This window comes from Chiloscyllium punctatum, chromosome 13, assembly GCF_047496795.1.
Source record: "Chiloscyllium punctatum isolate Juve2018m chromosome 13, sChiPun1.3, whole genome shotgun sequence".
Classification (NCBI taxonomy): domain Eukaryota; kingdom Metazoa; phylum Chordata; class Chondrichthyes; order Orectolobiformes; family Hemiscylliidae; genus Chiloscyllium; species Chiloscyllium punctatum.
Window position 1 is genome coordinate 96,882,072 of NC_092751.1, and position 23,854 is coordinate 96,905,925.

At 39.8% G+C, this 23,854-nt stretch overlaps 1 protein-coding gene across 5 annotated transcripts in view; it reads left to right on the plus strand.

Moving 5' to 3' along the window:
- Positions 1-23,854, plus strand: part of LOC140484690 (very long chain fatty acid elongase 6-like) — a 156,346-nt gene that overhangs the window by 30,132 nt on the left and 102,360 nt on the right. For 2 of the 5 annotated variants that reach the window (XM_072583368.1, XM_072583367.1), the window contains 3 exons: positions 4,819-5,215; positions 17,831-18,166; positions 18,660-18,825. In XM_072583368.1, the coding sequence (XP_072439469.1) occupies positions 18,737-18,825 (89 nt within the window). In that variant the 5' untranslated portion in view covers positions 4,819-5,215; positions 17,831-18,166; positions 18,660-18,736. The remainder of the gene's footprint in view (positions 1-4,818; positions 5,216-17,830; positions 18,167-18,659; positions 18,826-23,854) is intronic. The other 3 variants (XM_072583369.1, XM_072583370.1, XM_072583371.1) reach the window with 3 other exon arrangements.

Sequence of the window (23,854 nt, forward strand, 5' to 3'; positions counted from 1 at the left end):
ATGTTCCATGATTGCAATGGTTCAGAAACAATCTAAAATATATTTCGACTGCTTCCATTAAAATAATTAATAATGCAGTCAGTACACCATCTTGTGGCAGCTCATCAATGCTTTATAAACATTGCTCAGGTTGACAAGGAAACCTAAATGTAGAAATTACTGCTGGTAACCTTGCTTTTGCCAGTAGGGGCCAGAAATCTTGAAATTTGGGACTGTTCTGGTTCTCCATCTATTGTGCATAAACTTGTTAACCTTGTTTTCCACTAGTCCAGACAGTATTGCGCAAAAGTTTCATTTAGCCACATAAGTCTATATACATGAGTCAGGATGAGTTCATCACATTTTTAAGCTTTTCTATCAATAGCTGAATATGCCTTGAAGGCCATTAGCAACACTACACCTATTATCTCCCTCCCATTCCTTTCCAAAATGTAATAAGTACTAACTGTGTGATTTCTTCAGAGTATGATATGAGGATGTCACGAAGATCAAATGGCATTAGGCACAGAAGGCTGAATTTTACTGGAAATCAACTATATTGGTGAGTTTAATGAAGGGTTTCTCTCCATGTGGCTGAGTGAGTTTCCTTGTTCTAGGTTCCCAAACCTTCCTCATTATCTGTGCACCATGTCCTATGGTGCAATGCTCATTATATCCTCACCTCCATCACAGGTTGGAGCACTTGCCATTGCTGGAACCTCTCTAAGGTGCACTACACTGTCATTCCAGACCTACCATGTATGCTTCCTATCAATTGCTCCTGACATGTTGGGCTGAGGATAATAGGAACCCTTTATTACAAAGGAGGCCTGGATGGACATGGTGTTTCAAAGGAGGGATGCCGTCTTTCCTCAAGACAAGCAAAGGACACCATTACTCTGAACCTTGCTAGCCTTGTATGACATCTCCACTCAGTGCTGTTTCCATGGTCTGGAGGAATGCCCAACAATGCAGGGAGAAGGACAATAACTTACACTGTTTTTCAAAGATAAGTGCCATTATCTCCTTTCTGTTACCTCACACTCACTATCTCTTTTGCTGCACCTACCTCCCACCAAGGTTTATGCTCTACTGCTCCCTCAATATTGCATCCAACATCTTTCTTCACTTGCTCGCCCCCACAAATCCCCTCATACCAATAATGCTGTATAACCTCTGCATGGCCTACTCAGTCACTTGGGAATTCTCATCACCTTTCAGCCACCCAAACCAGCAGTAACAGCTGTTTGTCTCCCTCAGTCCCTGCCTTTGTCTCATTCCAAGGGAAAACAGCCCACAGACAGAAAGACCCAGCAGGTGGCTCCTTACTCTCTAAGAGCCTTTGAACGGACCTCTTAAATGTTCATGTTGATTTCTCTCTGTATCTTCTATGTCACTGTAACATTGTATTTTGTACACAGTAATGCTACCTGATGCACTTCATATGTGCATCATATGAAAACAACATTTTTCACTGTACTTCCATACACGTGACAACAGTGAATCAAATCAAATCAAAATTCTGACACTTAGCAGTCAACTGACTGCCTCAAATAGCTAACTGAATGTTCCCAAGCCTCTGGACTGATAATGAAGTCTGTCCTTGACTGAAAGTATCTCTTGACTAGACAGAGAACTATTTCCGTTAGACTTTGAGACATGGCCATTTGGGTGAAGTACATGCAGTGTGTTTGCTGCATACGCTGCTGGCATATGGTGTAAGTGTAAGACAGGCATAGTATACTGCTGAACAACAACATGTTCACTCCTAACAACTTTGACAAGCTGCTTACCTTTGTGCTAAAAGGCAAATCAAGACAGAAATACTGTGAGAGTTTAAGCTCTTTCTGAGGGAGCAAAAGACAAAGCAAGGCACGGAAGTCAGAAATGCTAAGAGCATTCAAGTAGGTGCAAAGTGAGTGTGCACTAAGAGAGCAAGCAAGGAGCCCTGAGATGCAATCTGGTCGAATCAATGAATTGTGTGTTTGTCCTGTGTTCAAAGTGATCTTATAGCAGAATTGCAATGAAAGGTGGCAGTGAACTCCAAAGTGCAGCATTGAAACACAGAACCACATTGTAGGCGGATTGGAGATATGTCATGAGAATGGTTCTGGTATATGTCAAATGCCAATGTGCAATAGACCAGGTTGTGGGTGACTGTCTATGGAGTGTGCCCTGAAATGTTTCTGCAAGGTGTCTAAGAAGAAGAGCCAGAGGATCAAATGGCAAGTTGGAGCTACCACTCTGATTTTCATGTCAAGAATTGTCATCTTCTAGTTTCTATCTGGCAGATGAATGAATGGAAAACTTCATATAAATGATGCGAGATTAATTTATTAATGAAATGTTAATGCATGCTATAAATAGACTCCTTGTCACTCACAGGAAGAATATCTTCCCACTGTTCAACAGCATGCTTTTAGGTCTGTTGTCTGTTCACTTTGTTGATAGGTTTATGTAAATTTAGACAAATGTTCATTGTAGAATTGTACTTCCTTGTTGGCCACTTGTGTCTTGTTCTGGGATTTGGCTTGGTTTTTGAAATCAAACATTCTACACATGCGTGCCTAATGTCCTTTGGTGCCATGAGATTTGCTAATAAGAGAAAGTGCTGGACAACGTTTAGGTAGATACAACAACTTGTATCTATAAGAGAAATAAAGTGAGGACTGCAGATACTGGAGATCAGAGTCGAGACTATGGTGCTGGAATAGCACAGCAGGTCAGGTAGCATCTGAGGAGCATGAGGATTGACGTTTAAGACATAAGCCTTTCATCAGGATCTATAAGAGATCTTGATGGTTTGATGCATTTTGCTGACTGTCACAATACTATTGTCTGCAAGTATCCTAGTACAGGTATCTAGGATGTTGGTCTGTCACTATGGCCACATGAGGGGGGTGCATCTTCCAATAAGACATCAATAGTATGGCTTTTTTCTTGTCAAGAAGTACTTTCTAGGAAGCTTTGATCAGAGTAGAAGGGATTACCAACTCGATCAGCCACTCTGCAAGTTCTTCTTCAGAGAAATCACATTTATGCCCTTTGCTCCAGCATCTGGCAACACAGTCATTAATAGACTCTTGGGTTTCTATCTGTAAGAAGTGAATTGAAGTTTGTTAAGTAGACATTCATATCTTGAACTGATTCTCACACATTCTCTAGATCTTCTCTAGATTTCTTTTATCATCCTCAGAAAGACCGATGCATTTATTCTGTGCTGATAGCACGTAATATTTGAAGAGATCTCCTCTCAGGATTATTCATGGCTTAACCTATAAAGCAGAATATGTTTCTCATATACCTGGATTTCAATGAAGTTATCACTTGTTACCTAATGCACAGTTAAAGTGCTAGCGCTTCATTTTTTGTTGACAGTCTGAACCCTTTTTTTAAATTGAAGTAGAATGCAGGATTTATTTGTTACTTTCTTTTACCTAATTCATTGGCCATAGTGTCATAGAGTTGTACAGCATGGAAACAGACCCTTAAGTCCAACTCATTCATGCCAATCAGATATCCCAAATTAATCTAGTACCAATTTCCACTATTTGGCCCATATCCCTCTCAACCCTTCTTATTCATATATCCATCCACATGCCTTTTAAATGTTGTAATTGTATCAGCCTCCACCACTTCCACTGGCGGCTCGTTCCATACACACACCACCCTGTGGTGAAAAGGTTGCCCCTTAGGTCCTTTTAGACCTTTACCCTCTTACCTTAAACCCGTGCCCTCTAGTTTTGGACTCCCCTACCCTCAGAAAAAGACTTTAGCTATTCACCCTATCCATGTCTCTTATAATTTTATAAACCTCTATCAGGTCACCCCTCAGCCTTCAGGGAAAATAGCTCCAGCCCATTCAACGTCTCCCTATTGCTCAAACCTCTAATCCTGGCAATATCCTTGTAAATCATTTCTGCACTCTTTCAAGTTTAACAGCATCTTTCTTACAGCAAAAAGGGTCCACTTGTTTAATTTTTCTAACTTCTCTTTTACTTTTTTTGTGGCTGTGGTCTCTTTATAAAGTCTTGCTGTGTGTACCTCTAAGAGATGAAAGACTGGAGTAGCTGGTTTCAGCCTGTGTGTGTGTGTGTGTATGTGTGTGTGTGTATATGGAGGGGGGGGGGGGGAAAGTTGCACCAAATAAGGAGTGATGATGTCATACCAATTTTGACACCCAATTGAAGGTAATGAAGAGGCAGCACTAGCTGACAACTGCACACAGGTATTCCACTTTGGGTTTGTTTTTGGTACTTAAAACCCCTTTTACTTAGAACAATAGAGCTGTGTACTTAAACTGACAATCTTCTTTGACCCTCAGTGTTAGTTTTAAACCTGGAAGGAGCCTTTTGACCATTGATTTTACTTTTAAATTAGTATGAAGTATTTTAACCTCTGTACCTTAACTTTTATGTCAGGAAGCAGATTGAATCTTCACTTTAGTTTTTTATTACAGAAATTCAGGGCTTTAAGCTTGAGAAGTCCTGAACTTTAAGTAGAAAAATGTAACTTGTCTCCTTGTTATTTAGATTGAGAGATCTGTTCTCACATATTTACATGTTTAGTTGGTCATCCGATTGCTCTTTTCATGATGACATCGTAAGCATGTCTCTTACAAGTATATCACATATCTGCTCTGAGACGATACACAATGAAAACACTGACACAGCTAAGTGCTCCTGATTGAAAAGAGCTGTATCTGCCAATTGAAATTGAGTGGTAAGGGAATTATGTCTTCTGATGTAAAGGACCTGAAATCGATGTGTACAATAAGCCAATTTACTTTCTACAGATGTATCAAATAGTTGACTTTCTGTATTTCTGTTTGTTCTCCAGAATGGCCCTAGAGTAATGGTCAGAGATAGCCAAGGAAGGTGACATTCTGTAATCATGGATATGATCCAAGCAGATCTGGTAATGGATGGACCCAGATATAACCATCTCTTCCATTTGGACAAAGCAAAGATCGGAGTCATATCATAAGAAATAAACAAAGTGGGTGAGAGTTGAGCAGATTGACATAATAAAAAAATGGAAAGCTGAAGTCTGAACAATTGGTTGTTGAAAGTGCAATTGGAATTGCTCAGAGGATGAATTATTCCAGGCATTGAAGCTAAGGGACATAGAATTTGAAGAAGGTAGAGACTTAGGAACACCAAAAACCTCCCATATGTACTCTTGACTGTGACTGGCACCATGAGAGGAGAGAGGTAAAGTGCACAGGCTAGTTCAAGTAAGTGGCTATGATTATTAGCGATAAATATGTATTATTGAAAACCGTGGTTCACCCAATTAATAAAATTGTCATTTTCCTTGGTTTTCAGAAATTGATTTACTGTCTTGATTAATCCTTAATCGTTTTCAATTTATAACCAACATGGTACTTGTGAAGATTTTCTATAATGATTCATTTATATTTCATAAAATGAGATGATTGCAGTTATCTTAAATTTAAATATTTATTAAATTCAGAATTTTTTCATGACTGCTTCCTTAAAGATATATAGTAAGTACATTGTTGGAGAAATTAAGATTCAGCCACGAATCAAAAAGTGTTACAATATAACACTGCTGAAAAATTGTAAGAATCGTCTTAGACATGTCTCCAAAATGAAGTCTCAGTTCTCATTCTTTAGTTTAATGTTGGTTCTGTTAAGGTAATACTTAAAGTTGAAGGGCCGATATGACTGAAAAATGTTCTTCCGAAAAGGGAAAAAGTGGCTACAGACATGAAGATCATCTGCCTACATTAGTCACATACCTGCAGAGATAAGTGTGCCATTCATAATTCTAAATTTTCTCTGAATTCGAGGAAAACTAAACAATGAACTGCTGGTCCAGAAGCAGATTTACCCAAGAGCAAGTGAGGAATAGACACTTGTTGCTCACTTTGATGTCTTAGTAAATTAATACCAGATGGAAGACATGGCAATCAGTTTGACTATAGGCTTTATGCTATTCAACAGTTTGTTGAATGCTTTAATTTGTCAATTAACTAGCAAGTTTAATCCTAATTTAATCTCATGGATTTACATCAATCTCAGTTTGAGATCTGTATCATTAATGAAGAATTACAATCGGTTACCGCTGAATTGAAGCTAATTGAAATGCTTTTGTTATCTGTTATTTCTTTTGCAGGTTAATCGTTTATTAAATGTTTTAATGTTATTGACTGTGATTCTAACATAGAGAAACAAATATTAATTTGTGATGTCATTCTAGGATTTATTTGATAATCAGCAAAGAAAAAATAATTCATTCACTCAACAACCTGTCCTGCACCCAATGGGAGGCTGACAGCATCAATGTTAATAATTAAGAGGAACTGGTAAACACAACTCAGTTCAGCAAACCAAGTGGACATCATTTACTCCTAGCCATAATCTTGGTGTTTCAACTCAGATGGTTCATTGATAAGTTATTAGAGGAAAGGGTTATGGATTAATGTGATAAATATTATTGGGTTATTTATTCCAGTATTGTATTCAGTGAGAGCTGCAACTCAGCAATGCCACTGGGGAGGTGGTGGGTGCTGCCAGTACTACACCCAGCCAAAGCACTATAATAGCGAATGGATCCATGGACATATAAGTGATGGCAGGTTTTTTTTCCATTTGTTCACTGCATCTGAGTGTCACTGGCTAAGCTAGTATTTATGGTCCATTCCTAATTGGCCTTGAGAAAGTGGTGGTGAGCTGCCTTTTGAACTGCTGCAATCCATGACAAGGGAGGTGATAGGCAATTAAGTACACACTTAGTACTCCTAATAGGTTCTCGAAGAGGGAAGGGGATCAACAGCAAAGGCAGGGTTGGGCCTCACTGGATGCCCTTCCCAATGCCAGGCCCCTTGAACAGACATTGAATGCCTTTGCACGTCTCGCCCTCTCCCCACACTACTATCCCTCTCACACACTTCTCCCACTTCTCCCCTACCACCACTCTCTGGATATCCTCATGCATCCAAACAGAGATTCTTTTCAGGTTTTGTGGTGAGTGAGTACAAGGAGAAGCAAGAGGCAGCTCATGAGTAAATATTAATTGACAACTTAAAGGCATTTATTGGTGGGGCAGTCAACCATCAACAGGCTTTCTTGTCATGGACTTATCAGGGTAGAGTCAAAAGGCAGTGAGGCACTCAGTCACTGTCCTCCATTCTCAACTGGTGCCCCTCAACCACCATACCCAGCAAGAGAAGGGTATTAAATTCTGCCCACAAATTGTGATATCTAGGGTATGTTATTAAGAAAGACAGAAATTAAGATAGTTCATAAAATACCTAAAGATTTAGCAGTTCTGGATGCATGTTCATTACTTTGCCATTCATAAGTTATAAAATTATTTAATTTGGGGGTTATGAATACCACAAAAGAGAAAAATCTTTAGTGACAAACTGTCGAGCTATTGATTCTAAGGCTGTGGTTGTGAAGTGCAGTATGTTATAGATGCTGTGGAAAATGGGTTTCAAGGAATATGATCTAAAGAACAGGAGAATGACTGATGTGGTAACATAAGTTGAAAGTTTAACTTGGATGTATGTACCAGTTGTAGATTCCAGTAATGTTGTAGCACTGAGATACCTACAGGTTCAGGAATATAATTCTGTAAAGTTTATACCACATATAGATAGGGTGGTTAAGAAAGTGTTTAGCACACTTGCCTTCATTGCTCAGACCTTATGTTCAGGTTCTACAGGACATTGGTGAGGCATCGTCTGGAACTGCATCCAATTCTAGTCACCCTGTTGTGCAAAGCTGGAGAGGATTCAGAAGAGATTTACCAAGACATTGCTGGGAGAGTTTGAGTATAAGGAGGGGCTGGCTAGGTTGGGACTTTTTTTCCCTGCATTGTAGAAGGTTGAGGGGTGACTTTATTGAGGTTTATAAAGTTAATGGCATGTGTCTTTTCCTTAGGGTGGGGGATTTCATGACCCAGGGGCATTTTTAAGGTGAGAGGAGAAATATTTTAATAAGACATAAAAGGCAATTCTTTTAACACTGAGAGTGGTTCATATATGGAATGAACTTCCAGAGGAAATGGTGGATACAAGTACAATTACAACATTTAAAAGACATTTAGATAAATACACGGATAAGAAATGTTTTGAGAGATATAGGCTAAATGCAGGCAGGTGGGACTAATTTAGTTTAGATTATGGTCAGCATGGATAGGTTGGACTGAAGGGTCTGTTTCCATTCTGTATAACTCTATAACTCAAACAGGTTTACTGCTGTCAGAACTGGAATGGTTGAGGCTTCATTCTAAAGTTCCTTTGAACCTGCTTGAAGTTGAAACAACCTAAAAAACGGCTCTGGATGTTGAAAAAAAACATTTGATCTTCATTCCAATGGAGGCCATCCCATTGGTACAGATCACAATTTCCTCATTATACGTGCCAAGTGCCCCTCAAACTGGAAACCTCTTCTCCAACACCAGTCTTTGACTTACACATTCATCTCTCTATTTTCAATGTCCTTTGGTTTAGGTAATAATCAAAGGATTATGATCTTTGAGGTTCTGCTTCTTAATTTGGAGCCTAAAATCCTCATATTTACAATATGGAAATTCCTTCATTGTACTGCCTATGCCATTGGTACCTACATGGACCATCACAGCTGAATTGTCCCCCTCCCACTGCAGAATCATCTCCAGCCTTGAGCAGATATCCTGAACCCTGACATCAGACAAGCAATTAAGGTTTCTGGATTTATGCCTTTTACTGCTAGGAACAGTATGAATTCCTCTCACTATTCTGTCCCTTACTACCACCACATTCCTTCTTACAACCCCTCCCTTGAATGGTTCCTATTCCGTAATGTCAGTTGGCTCATTCAACCTGCGTCCTGACTCTCATTTAGATAAGCTGAAAGAACTCAAATCATTTTGGACAATTACAAAGACTAAGGCTCCTGCCTCCTGTCTTCTGAGGCCCCTTACCTGTTAACTTGCAGCTGCACTCTCCTATTCTTGAGTAAAATTGCAATTAGAAGATGCCTGTGATGTATTGTTCTGATTTATATATATTTTAGCATCATTCATTTTAGAGTGTGGTATTTTTGATGTTTAACTTAGTAACATATGGTTATCTGTGTTTCTGAAAGGGTTTAATGGTTCACATAAGTATTTCTGTAGTCATGGTAATTTCTTTAAAAATTATTTGAGATAGACAGCCTTATAGGTGTGTGTTTCTAAAACTTTTATAATATTTGTAAAGAGTTTGGTTTGTTTTATTTCATCTTTTTTGATGTATTATATTTCTGTTTTATTATTAAACTCAAATCTGCAATATTGCATGCTAATGTTTCCTTGAGAGACCACCTCATTAAGTCCAAAAGAAAAAAAGATCTATCAAGCCAGATTTCAGTCTAGGATCTGACTTGTCCAGTAATAACATAAGCTGGGATCATAACAGACTAACATCACAAGAAAAGCTAGGGAAAGATGCAAGTTCATGGCTACAGAAAGGGAAAACCTTAAAGGAAGTTTGGCTTGGAGGGGAAGTGATAAGGAGGAATGCTGCAGGAGCAGCTGATGAATGGTCAGATCAACTTCAGTCTTACTAAAATAAGGAGCAAGCAGAAGGGACTGAATGGTCTACTTCTGCTTCTATTTTGTATGTTCACGTCTCTATCTTAGTGACAAAGAGGTCCACAAGAAAGGCTGTAATATCTATCTTTTTAACTTTATTTGTTATGAAACATTTTAAGAAGGTAGTCCAGACCCTAACCTTGAAGAAACGTGCGTGATAACAGAACTGACTGGACTGAAACAATTACTTAAACGCTATTGCACGTAGCAATCAAAATAAGCCCCCTCAAGTAAGCAGGTTAAGCCTCACAACTCAACTTAGCTACTTCCTGATTAATAGTGAAATTCAGGTATGATTCCAACCAACAGCATCTGTCTCTGGATGTTCAATCCTTGTACAGTGTTATTCTTCAAAGTTTTGCTGCTGAAGAATCCTGAAGTTGAATTCTTATAGGATTTTCTATCATGTGAAGTTTCTGATGTGACATTATTGGTGATCCTTAGGATCCTTTCATCCACAACATTGATTACACTTTTGGAATTACCAAAGTCTGTAGCTTGCATTCTTATCAGGAGTAGCTTCTTGTTACATGCAGTGTTAACTGCCTGTTCAAAACACAGACTTTCTTGCCATTAACTCCTTCATCTCAGGACGTTCCTTATGCAGGAAATTTTAATTGTTCATTTGTCACAAGGCTGCATGTTATCAAGCACTTATTACCTCCACGCTCCCAGAAAACAGCTTGTTTATGTTCCACTAATTGCAGGGATGATGAATTGGCATGTTCCTTTAATTCCTTTTGCTTTGCCCCTTTCATCCCTGGAATCAGTTTATTCGAGAGAGAGTTATTGCTGAACCCCTGAATGGTTATTAAAGTTCTGAAGTTCACAGTATCACAGGCTATGTTTATATAAGGAGGGACCATCAGCATCTACCTGAAATTTTGTAAGGGTGGCTGGGAATGTTAATTGGGCAGGAGGCAAAGATTTGTTTATGTTGTTCAGGGAAGGAAATTTACGATTTGTACCTAGACTGATCAATATATGGCTCCACATGCACAGTAATGTGTTTGATTTTGAACTGCCATTTGAAATGGTCCAACCTGCTGCTTGTTTGCTTAAAAGATGGTTCACCACCATATCCCATGTTAACTAAGAATGAACAAATCAATTTTTTACAACAGGCTTGTTTTGTGTAAATTACCACAAGCTACTTTTAATTTGGCCACTTATTAAGAAATCTCACAATTAAATACAGTCGGTTCTGATATAACCCGACAGTTCTATTCTCAATCTTATTTATTAAAATTCGGAAATGCATGGCTTCACTATTTGTATAGAGGCAGTCACTGATGGAGCAGATTTCTTCCACTAAGCTCCAGTGAGTACAAACTCATTCATATCCAAGCTGTACGGACTGAAACCTCACCAGGTTCAGCAGCTCATGAGGAGTTTCAGTCATTTGCAGTCTTGCTTGAGGTAGTTAAAAACTTACAGTATATGGGATGAATTTGACAAGGCCCACTAATTTACCCAAATGAGGCAGGCATATTGGTGATGCCAACAAACTTGAAACGGGCAACCAAGTAGAACTCAACTGAAAACAAATCTTAAATGAAAAGGGAGCTTCACTTAAAAGGGAGCTCAACAGGTTCACAGCAAGATGCACTGGCCAAGAGGGAGAGTAGGGGAATGAAACTTAAAGGTATGTTTATCAAGGCACTAGAAAGAACCCAGGGAATGGAGGAAGCAAACTACGATGCTGATGGAAGAGTTATATTGAGAGCAGACAAGTAAGGGTATAAGCTACATATAAAGGGGGGGGGGGGGGGGAGGAGCTAGGGAGAATGAGCAGGTGAACTGAATAGTGGATATAAAGTTAAAACTGAACATGGAAATCTGGATGGGAGTGGGATTTGGGGAAAAACAAGAAAATCAAGGAAAAAAGTGAAAGAGAGTATAGTCAAAGAGGATATTTAAGGAGGAGATAGGACACCAGAAGGTTAAGCTAAATTTACACAAGGAAAAGTGCATTGTAAAGCAAAAAGGTTGAGTGTAAAAGAATCAAAGAAAAAGTTCAAAATTACCAACTTTCTCAGAATAATTTTTCCAATTGTCATTGATAAACTTTGACAAGAAGGGCACCTAAGAATAGGGAGGTGACGGACTCGTAGTAAAATCACTGGACAAGCAATCCATAAATCCAGGTGAATGTCTCAACATGGCTTTGAATCCTAACATAGTCAATGGCTGAATTCAAATTCAACAAAAATACCGGGAATCAAACTATGTTGAATGTGGAGCATGAGTGCACGTGTTAGGACCTGAAAGAGGGTGAACTAGGCCTGGGCAGGGCGAAGACAGAGGAAACTCTGGTGGAGGTCTGTAGCAGTCCTGAAGTGCAATCGGTCGTCCGACCTTGGGAAAGGGGCGAAAGACTCAAGAAGACTGCCACCATCTAGTACAATGCAGCCCGCTTGATTGGCAACCTAATCCACTACCTTCAACATTCACTCCCTTAACCACCAATGCACAGTAGCAGCATTGTGTATCATCTTCAAGATACAATGCAATAACTCACCAAGGCTCTTTCAACAGAACCTTCCAAACTAGTGACCGAGGGTAGGAGGGTAACAGATGCAGGAAACATTGAAATTTGCAATTTCTACTCCAATTTATACAGCGTTCTGAGTTGGAACTATATTGCCATTCCTTCACTGTCACTGGGTCAAAGTCCTGGTACTTCCTACATATTGTCAGTGTCACAACGCTACAGTCCTAAGGACTACTGTTATGAAGTAGTCCCTTTCTATGAAAGTTAAAAGCTAGCAGAACTACCTGATACAGTACCAAGTGATTTGAACAAGATACAATTTAACCTTTTGGTCCAGCAGCTAGTGTAGCTGGTTGCCTGGAGACAAAACTAAATTTGAATTAGGCCAATCAGTTTAAATGACCAAAAAACCAAACTCCAATCAAGTTTGAATTTAGTATATTGACAATATTAAAAGCCAATGACACAATCTGATGCTTTTCGGGTATAAGACCGGTAAAACTTGAACAGTTGAGAAAGAACTGCCCAGCATGTACAGACTGCCCGAAATATAGCTCTCTTAAAGGTACCTTTATCAATCAGTGACCTGTGAAATGGAAATCCCTAAGAAGAAGAAAATCTACAGAGGAAGATACCAAGAGAAGATTTCATAGCCGCTGGTTTTGAAATTTGCATTTTGGTAAATCTTAATCAGGGGCTTTATTGGACTAGTATTATAGAAGAGAAAATAAACGATAGGTTAGAGGAAGAATTGTAAATAGTTGTTAGTTAGTTACTCTTTGTTATACTTTAAGAAATAAAGTTATTATTTTTTACTTTAAATAGTTCTTGAACTCTCGAACTTTTATAGATTACCACACAGGGTAACCTGTGTTGCTGATTTAAAATTAACAGAGGGGGTTTACCCTGTGTTGTAACACTGCAGTGGTTCAAAACGTCAACTCACCATCTTCTCTAGGACAAATTAGGGATGGGCAATAAATGTTGACCTGGCCAACAACACCCATGAATGAATAAAAAAAAATCACCAGCAGTACTGATAGTGCTGGGAAGGGTTATCCTACACTTGGCCAAACAGGCCCATGCATAAGAAAATTAAGGACATGTGGATGAAAACCTTTTGCAGGTTGTACATTCCTATGTTAAAGGGCCATAACAGAGGAGATAATGAAAACCATCACGAGTTGAATGAACCTAATTGCCGCTTGCATGTAAAGTTCAAGGCTACAAAGATCTTGATATGACAGTGTCAGGAGGTGGAAAACCAGTTATGGGTTAGAGAGGATGCACCTCATTGTGTAGAAGGGCTGTAGGCCAGACTCTCACCCATCAGATGGGTAGGCTGATAAGGATCCAATGACTAGTTTGACTATGTCAAGATCTCAAATGGAAAATAATCACCTCATTCCTAATCCTTCTTCACAAATCAGTATATACATGCCAGATTTTCGATCGACTTAATCTAGCAGTTACTTTAGCTTTATTAAGCTTCAGAGTAAAATAAGAAGGAGGAAAAGGTGGAATAAATAATGCCAATAGAACTGGAGATACACGGTGCAGGGACTGCAATTAGGAAGAAATGCGTGGAAAGGGGAACCAGGGTCTTCAGTGACATTCAGAGTGAAGCAACAGAGGAAGTACCAAAGTCAGTGCTGGAGATATCTATACTGGATGAGGAAGACTGTCACATCTGCCACCTCCTGCAGACAGATCAGCAGCCACACAGCTTTACAATAACAAGGTTTTGAGTATCAGCGACAATGAACTTCTTAGCTACTTGCTTCTTTCAATCTTCAACTGGGTAGTTGTATTGCATCTCCCAAACAACAACCCTAAGTTCATTTTATAGAAAAGTCCTTTATAGAAAAGTGATACAGTTTGTGCAGTTCACCATGGACTCAGAGTCAATGTGTTAGAGTCATCAGATTTTCAGCCATCATTGGTTTCCCTCAGATCTAAGGGATTATCGACTGCAGGCACGTGGCACTCCGAGGTATCATCCAGCCAGGTTCCTAAATAGGTTTCCCTTCTTCAATGTCCAGATTGTGATGGACTAGACACATGTTTCCTCCTCAGAAGAAAAAGGGGAGGCTAATGAAGATACTGAGAGCGGCAACACTGATGATGAAAATCTTGAGGAAGCCAGAGCAGGAATGAGTCAAGGCAAACAAGCCCGAGAGAACCTCATATGGCTAGAGGCGAGTGTGATTGTCACTGACTGAACATTTGTTAACATTTAGAACTATGAGCCATTTTGGTGCAGAGGTGTTTCTGCCCTCAAGGGAAATGCTTGATTTATAAATTTCAACATTAAATTAATTTGTTGAGCATAGACTGTGAATGATTTTGTTTCCTTTGCACCAATAACCTGCTGTACAGTTTCATGGCCAAACCACCAGTCTCGAGTTATGCAGAAGGCTGTGTTTCTGTGCTGTATGACTTTGTGACTCTATTAAATGGTGGCTGCATTTATATAACTCAAACTTCAGTTTGCAAGGGGCACTCAGCTATCACTGAGATGTGGAGTAACTGCACTATGCTGATGATTCTCAAAACCCAGACATCTAAATTAGGTTGCTGCTGTCTAAAGGATATGATCCTCCCAGATGTCAGCAGTGAATGATAGCCTTTGCACTCTTTGCAATGCTGTACATAATGCATACATGGGTGTCTAGACTAGCATCATCCCTTGAAGTAGTCTACAAGGAAAACATAAAAAGTCAGATGCCTTAGCAGATTTATATAGTTCACAGAATATCATACAACATGCAGCATTTATTTGACTGTACAGAATGCTGTATCAAAAATTAACATCTGTGCATGCAATGAGACTTCAAATGCTCTTTAATCATTCTTTTCCTTCTGCTAACACTTGGTGTCATGTCAACAACTGACCTTGAGAATGCCTACTCACCCTGTTGCTGCCTTGCTTCAGATGACTTTAGCAGGGGTCCTCTATTGCGCATTGGCCTGGAAGACTTTGGTTTGTGGGGAAGTCCCTCAAAGATTGCAGTTGCAACTTCCTTTAACTGACCTAATTAAGGCAGTTGGGTCCCTGACAGAAGGGAGATAGTGTGGAAGGGCAACTTCCGAGTGTCCTGGCATGGTATTTACTGGATTCCTGTCTGTTGCTCCTCTTTCATGGTACTCATCTCTTTATAGTGATGGAGTACAGGCAGGGAGGTCAAGATCCTTCAACGCCGTCTTGCCTTGAATAAAGGTCTCTTTGTATATCTGGCAGATACTGATTATTTTGTTGGACCTGATTGTCCACAATAGGTCCATGGAGACTGCTATGTGCTTGCATACTGGACACATGTCAATGAACAGATCTTGGTCAGAGTCCACTGCCTTACAATCCAATCTGCACATGGCTTGGGAGTCGGATCTAGAGGTTACATAGCAAAACCTGAAGATTTGTTGGATTTGTGCCACACTTACCCAAGTTTTTATTAAGATGTCGATGCTTGATGTACAGGGAGCGGCAGTTTTGAGTTTTTTTTAAAAAATGGCTCAGCTATCAAATACTACTTAAGCACATGCATATTCCTCATGCTCTCTTTCCAGCCCAGCAGCATGCTCCTTGAAGGAGTTGAAGACCTGAATTTTATACATCTGTCCATCTCTCTAGGCATGTTCATACATATTACACATGATCATCTCCTGCAGGAGAAAAGCATTAAGAGACATTTGCACGGGTACATGGACACTGTTTGTACATTGTTAGATACGGATAGAAATGTCTATATACAAAACTGGATTTCTGTTTTCATTACTATTGTACTAAGAAGAATATGATATGGGAGAATTTGGGAATTACAGGGTTCTTATTAAAGGTTGTTCAATGTTGTCAAAGAGCTAGAGCTGATGACAATAATAAAGCATCACATAATGTGAGTACACAAGATATCTGTGAGGTATTCTTACTGATCCCTCATGTGTGTGTGTCTTTGTTCCATACAAGCCTTTGTGAAGCACTATCAGATATGTACGTTCTCATAGTGGTAATGAAAACTCAAGTAGCTGGTTGTGCATGAGCTGCTGAGTGTTGTAGTTCCTTTTATATTTAAAGTGTGAACCCTGGAAGATGTATGAGATATAGTAGCATTGTGATGCCAATTGGTAGCTGCAATTATGTGACAGATATTGATTGCTCATGAGGCATCTGATGGAGATGCCTGGTACCCAACCTTGGTGATATTCCTGGGCTGTGGAAAGATTACAATGATCACTCAGTCATAGAAGCAGGAGGCATTGAGTTGCACTTACTTTAGAAGAATGCAGCAAATCATTTATCCTTTGCAGCCATGTCCTTCAAATAGTTCAGCTATTTTAGGAATTGGCTTGTCCTCTGAGATCCTCTGCTGAGGCACTGCTGAACTGTGGTGCTTTTTTTTTGCCCAGTCTCTGAGGTCCTCTGGTTGGTTAGTGGTTATGAGCAGAGGTTGAGTGACACTCCTGGGTTGCAGAAACTGAGTGCAGTTTGCCTGCCATTTAAATACAGTACCCTGAAGTTGAAGCCCAGAAACATGTCAGCCTATAAAATTTGGTTTATTTAGGAGCAGTAGCTTTCAGAACGTTGCTCCTTCATCAGGTAGTTGCAGCAGCAGCAGTGCTCTGAAAGCTAATGCTTCCAAATAAATCTGTGGACTATAAACTGGTGTTGGGTGATTTTTTTTAACTTTGTACACCCCAGTCAAACACTGCCACTACCAAATTATGCAATGAACTGAGAAAGATGCAGTCTAGCAAAAAAATCCAACGTGCCCTGAGCAAAAGTACATTGTTCTTTTAGGCCTGCCTCCATGCTCAGTCTCAAAAAAAAATTGAATGATGATTCCAGGATTCCATGATTTCCAATTCCAATACTCCCTTTTTACTCCCAATTTATTTAATTAACCAAATGTAAATTCCCTCCTTTCTGTGATGGAATTATGCTGTGTCTTTGAATCATTAGTCCAGGCCTTTGGATTACTGATCCTCTAAAATAAGCATTATGGCATCAATCACATTAGCATGAGTTTCTTCATACTTGGATTATTTTCAATTGTACCAGAAACTCAGTCTTTGATTTCATGGTAAGTGATTATAGTGTGTTATATCTTGCCCTTTGTCAATAAGGTTTGGCTGTGGCATCCATTTTCAGATCCTTGTCAAAATCTATCTGTTGAAGGTATTCAGGAACATTTTTAATTGACATACAGTTTTTCAGGTCTGAAGAAAATTGGTCAACTTATGATATTCTTTAATATAAAACCAATTGCTGTGTGAATTAAAATAATACATAGTTTTAACAAAATAAAACTATAAAATTCAAAAAGATTTGTGCATTTGATATCTCTTAGGTATGTATCACACACCGAGTGGGCAGGATTGGAAAAACAATTTAGATAAGAGCATGTAGAATTTTTAATTTCATGTCTTTTTAAAGATCACAATTTTTAAAACATTATAATTGATAACATCTACTGTAAAAATAGTTGTGCTGTCAAAACGTTCACAAAGTAGAAACTTGGAACAACTGCCCACTAAGGCACAAAGTTGTGCCCAGCCTGACAAATCTCTTGTCTTTGGAGATTGTCTGTGCCTTATTGAAATATTGTTAATTCATTAACAAGGTGGCACATTCAATGTCCCCTAAAACCTCACCATTGGCAAAATAATGCAGCATGTGCTTTAGGATTACTAATGAGTGAGTCTTGGAATATGGTATTCATCAGTGAGGCTATGAAACGATAAAATAAATTTGACTTTCTGTACCCACAACAGGTGTCTACTTCTGCAAATCTGCATAAAAATATAAGCAAAACTTGGCAGCGTCATCCCCAGTAAAGAGTTTTTTTTGAGAAGTACCCATTGCATCAAGCAGCAGTAGCAGCATCATCAGGACCTCACATCTGTCCCTCCAGCAGCAGCAGCATCCTCCAGTGAAAAGGAACACACTGGGACAAATGCGCGTGCGCGGTTCCGCGTGAGGAAACTGTCAATCGCGGCCGCGCCACCTTCCGAAAGGTGAGGGAGAGACAGATGGCATAAACGTCCCAAATCGCCGCGCCGCGCAGCAACGAGAGCTGGCGAGACCAGAATATTATCGGACATGATAAGGTAGAGGAGAGGGTGCTGGGAGGCGAATAGGTTTTAGGTGAGGGGCTAAGAGGATTTATGCATTTACCCAAAACGCACCACTCCCCCCCCCAACCATTTTCACAATTGTGTCTGCCTGAGTGGTAGGTGCGGTCCGGGCGGGGTTCCAAGCGGCGCTCGCGGGGCAGGTGGGCGGGAGGCGCGCGCGCTCTCGCGGCAGGGGGAAAGTCAAGCGACGACGCAGCGCGGTCCGATCCACCCAAGTGAAGTCCGCTCCGCTTTGCTCCGGTCCAGTTCGCTCCGGTCCAGTGCGGTTAAGTTCCAGTCCAGTTCCTGTCGCCCTTCCATCGGGCGTCGTTCAAAGTCATCGCGCCGCTGCTTCAGCACCACAAACCCTCGCAAGCCTTCAACCTCCAACCCGCTTCATCCTATCCCATTCTTCTCTCTCTCTCTCTCTATATATATATCTTATTTTTTTTTATTTAAAAAAAAAACAAAATTATATTAATTTTAGGGGAAGGGAATCCAAACATTCTCTGTAGAATATCGGGGGCGGGCAACCGGGAAAACCAAAGAGCGTGGAGGAGGAGGATGAACATGTCAGTGATTTCTCTTCAGGAGTATGACTTTGAGAAACAGTTCGACGAGAGGGGAGCCATAGAATGGATGCAGGAAAACTGGTGAGTGAATGCTGTGGATTGCAGGTGGACAGAGCCACTCGCTTTCATTTCTAAATAAAAATCGAATTTAAAATTTACGTAATTTCCTACAAATGTTGCATAACAGAGATTCCAGTTGGATTTGGTTTCATCAATATCCATGGAAAAATAGGTTCCATCTGCTCCTGAGGACTAAGCATCTGATGGAAGACCCATAAAAGCTATGTGTGTGTTTTGTTTTGCATCTTAGAAGCTTCCCTTTGCTGTCAAAGCTTAAGTCTGTGACCTAATTTTATTTGACAGTGCATAGTGATCAGGTTGGAACGATGTCTCTGTAATAATAGAGCTGAAGTGAAGAAATTGAAGAAGGGTGGGTACACAATATAATGCAGACTTGTGCCTACATTAAATACAGTAAAATCATTCATTACAGCAACAGGCACTCCATATGTGATACTAATTGCTCAACTGGTGTTTTTCAGGAACCACAGAGCTCAGTTGAAGTATTTATATGATACAGGAGAGTATTGATTGCTAACTTTCATTTTACCCAGATGAGTTGAAATAATATATCAGAATTAAAAAAAGAAAATGCTGAAAATACAACTCAGACAACTCCTGTGGAGAGAGAGGCAAAATTAATGTTTTAAGTCAGTGAACCTTTATCAACATATACATGACAACTGTTTCTCTCTACAAAGAGACTGTCTGACCTAATTAGATTAGATTAAAATAGATTCCCTACAGTGTGGAAACAGGCCCTTCGGCCCAACAAGTCCATACCGACCCTCTGATGAGTAACCTATCCCCAGACCCATTTCCCTTTAACTAATGCACCTAACAGTATGGGCAATTTATAATGGCCAGTTCACTGGACCTGCACATCTTTTGGATTATTTTCAGCAAATTTTCATATTCATTTCAAGTACCCAGCATCTGCAGTAATTATGGGGCATGTAACATATATGGTTACATGCCCCATAATTGCCTAAAAAAAAAGATGAGTTCACGGTTTTCTGATAATTTGCAGGCTGCATAATTGTTGTTACCTAAAAACAAAATTGCTGTCATCTTTGTTGCAAGTGGTGACCATTGATGATGGTGCATTATTTGTTCCCAGTTTTCAGGAGATTAGATGATATTAGATGAATGTGGAGCACTAATGGGATGTTTTATCCTGCGATGAGCTGCTTTACAGCACAGGTGAATATTAAAATAATTCCCTTTACTTAGCAACAAATCAAGTGAAAATGGCAGTTTGAAACATACATATTTCATACAATACTCATTCATCAACTCAGAGAATATTGTCTGTCTACTGATTACTAGCATTGCTATTCAATACCTGATCAGTCGTTACGTCTAGCCATAAGTCTATTTCTGGACAAGATAATGTATCAGATGTGATGAAGTGACTAGCTCGACGTTAGTATGGCATGTAGATAATCCATAAGTGACCCTGGTTTGTAATCCCACAGTGAAGAATTTACAAGTTAGTTAATGCAGTAGAAATTTACGAATGGAATTTTATTCAAAGCATTTCATGGTGAACCCAGTTTATGCCATGCACACTTAAAATATAAATTTGTAAACATTACAAAATTTGTTTCTTTCAAACACCAATGGCATTCATGCCAATATGACATTGGCAGAAGATTTGCCCTACTCCAGTTCTGTAAAATTTTGTTTGACTATGGAGCTTATGGCGGTTCAGTGGTTAGCACTGCTGCCTCAGTACCAGGAACCCGGGTTTGATTCCTTCCTTGGGCGACTGTCTGTGTGGAGTTTGCACATTCTCCCTGTGTCTGCGTGGGTTTCCTCCGAATGCTCTGGTTTTCTCCCACAATCCAAAGATGTGCAGGTAAGGTGAATTGGCCATGCCAGTTTGTTGATAGTGTTAGCTGCATTAGTCAGGGGTAAATATAGGATAGGGGAATAGGTCTCGGTATGTTTCTTTTCGGAGTGTCAATGTGGACGTATTGGGCTGAAGGGCCTATTTCCATACTGTAGGGAATCTAATCTAGTCTAAATTGTGCTTATATTAAATAGTAAGGCCTTGTAAATTACATCAGTATCAAAAATGCTGTGACAGGAATGGAATTTATTGTGGGATGATAATTATAAATTTGTTTTCAGAAGCAGAAACAATTGCATATTTGTACTCGTGTCTTGTAGAGTGAAACATTAGTAACTGGTGGAAATGCATACTTGGACAGTATTAAGAATAGAATCATCAATATGGCGGTTCTGTCACAAAATTCCTGTGAACGAAGTTTTAGTTAGACTCAATTCTGTATCCCTGGAGATGTATTCTTTACATTGAATGCAGCAAATGACATCTTTTGGAAATTACAGCATCCCAAGAGTTCAAAGAAAATTGGTCTTCTTCCTCTCCCACTTTTAAATGCTGTAGCTTTTGAGGGTACTGAGCTTCAGGGGGAGACAAGTTACAGACAAGACACAAAGTGAAATGGATATATGAAGATTAAGAAAATTTAAAGTATTCAGCAGATCAGGTAATATCTATGGAGAGACTGAATTCAGATAATGTTTCTGGTTTTGAGATCCTACTCAGGATCTCATTCATTAACTGCTTTATATTCTTCCAAGGACCTGTTGAGTATTTCCAGCTTTTTCATGTTTTAAGTTACATGATAGTCATGTTTTCAAGGAGGAGTACTGGCCATAGGAATGTTAGAAAGTTCAACTGATGTTGAGTAAACTGGATTAATAAAAATGTTAACTCATTTAGTTATGTCATGAAATTATTTATTTATGGCATTATAAGCAATGGGAATTGTAACAAACTGTTCCTTTAGCATTATTATTCAGGAAAGTAAACTTGCAGGGCTACAGTGGAGGTTCAAAACAGATTCGATTGCCCTACAAGAGCTTGATTATGCGAATGTACCTCAATGACTCTTGCAGATGATTATTGTACTGTAATTTCTAACCTTATATAATTTTATTCAAGATTTAGGGAATTGTCTTTGTAACAAGAATTTCGAGCAATAATAATAAGTAATTCTGTTTTGCTTTCTAGCGGAGGTTAAGGCATAGATACAGAATAAATAATGAAATAGAATATCTTTCATAGGTTGAAGGATAAATGAATTAAATGATGAAGAAGGCAATAGTATAAAACCAAAGGAAATGCGTACAGAACAATTAAAGAAAAAAGATGTGTTTGACGCAGATTTGAGCAGGAATACCAAGAAGATTACCAGCAGTTGATTTCTGAAACAAAAAGGAACAAATGTTATGGTATGAAATTGTTGAACTCCGTATTTAGATTAGAAGGCTGTAAAGTGCCACAATCAGAAAGTGAGTTACTGCTGCTCAAGCTTGGTGAGATATGATGAACTTCATGGAACAGTTTAGAAGATTGAGGACTTAGACTTCAGAATGCGAGTTTGCGAGAAAATTAAGACAACCAGATTGGTTAGGCCACTGTTGGAATATTGCGTGCAATTCTGGTCTCCTTCCCTATGGGAAAGATATTGTGAAACTTGAAGGGGTTCAGAAAAGATTTACAAGGATGTTGCCAGGGTTGGAGGATTTGAGCTATAGAGAGAGAGGCTGAATAGACTAGGACTGTTTTCCCTGGAGCTTTGGAGGCTGACGGGTGACCTTATAGAGGTTTACAAAATTATGAGGGGCATGGATTGGATAAATAGACAAAGTCTCTTTCCTGGGGTGGAGGGTCAGAACTATGAGCTTAGGTTTAGGATAAGAGGGGAAGGATATAAAAGAGACCTAAGGGGCAACTTTTTCATGCAGAGGGTGGTACGTGTATGGAATGAGCTGCCAGAGGATGTGGTGGAGGGTAGTACAATTGCAACATTTAAGAGGCATCTGGATGGGTATATGAATAGGAAGGGTTTAGAGGGATATGGGCTAGCTGCTGGCAGGTTGGACTAGATTGGGTTGGGATATCTGGTCAGCGTGAACGAGTTGGACCGAAGGGTCTGTTTCCATGCTGTACATCTCGATGACTCTGACTGGAAGTGCTGAATCAATTTCAGGATGAATAGAGGCATCTTTTTTAAGTGGTGACTTAGTTTGGATTTGAACTCCCCTTACATAAGACACTGCAGTATAAGAATTTAATGCAGAGTTCTAAATTGATTATACACAGCCGGTTAGCCAGCATCTGAGGGGCAGGAGAATCGATATTTTGAGCATAAGCTCTTCATCAGGAATGCTAATGAAGGGCTTATGCTTGAAACGTTGACTCTCCTGCTCCTTGGATGCTGCCTGACCGGCTGTGCTTGTCCAGCACCACTCTCCTTGACTCCTGCTCGCCAGCATCTGCAGTTTTCTCTTTTTCCCTTCTAAATTAATTATGTAAATCTCTTTTTTCAGGAAGGAGTGTTGGGGGTACTGGCTGGTGAGATGGGAGGAGGAATAAGGTCAGATGTAATGGAAGGGAGGAGTGATATGAAGGAGATATGAACCAAGCATTATAAAGTAGAGTGCCCCTTCAGAATACTGAGAAATGTTTTGACTCGAGTTGTCAGCATTTGGAATGTGCTGCGTGGGAGAGTGATGAAGGTGGATTCCAAAGAGAGCTGGATATCTCTTTGAAAGTGATGAATCTAGAGGGATATAGAGATGGAGAATGGACGAGCTAGATAGATCTTTTGGGAGCCAGTCCAAACACAGAGGTCAAATGACTTTCTTCTGTACTACAAAATTTTGATTCTATAAACCCTTGTGTCACAATGCAGGTTCCCAATGCAGCAAGAGGCCTCAGGACAGCAAGAAGAAGGCAAGGGAAAACCCTTGAGGACCAGGTCTATAAGAATAGACTGACCTACCTCAAGATGAGCAAGTGACAGTGCAGGTGGAAACTTTGACTCTCAAGGGAGATGTTGCCATGGAGAAGGCAGCAGACACTGGCAGTGGCCATTACCCCTTTCTCAGTGCTGTCTCCATACCAGGCAGTCGGCCTTGTCAAACTGAAGTATGGATTTTTCCACTGTTCAGGGTGTGATGTCCACTACTGGCCCACCAGGGTTTCCCAAATTATGGTGGCTTGCTGTAGACT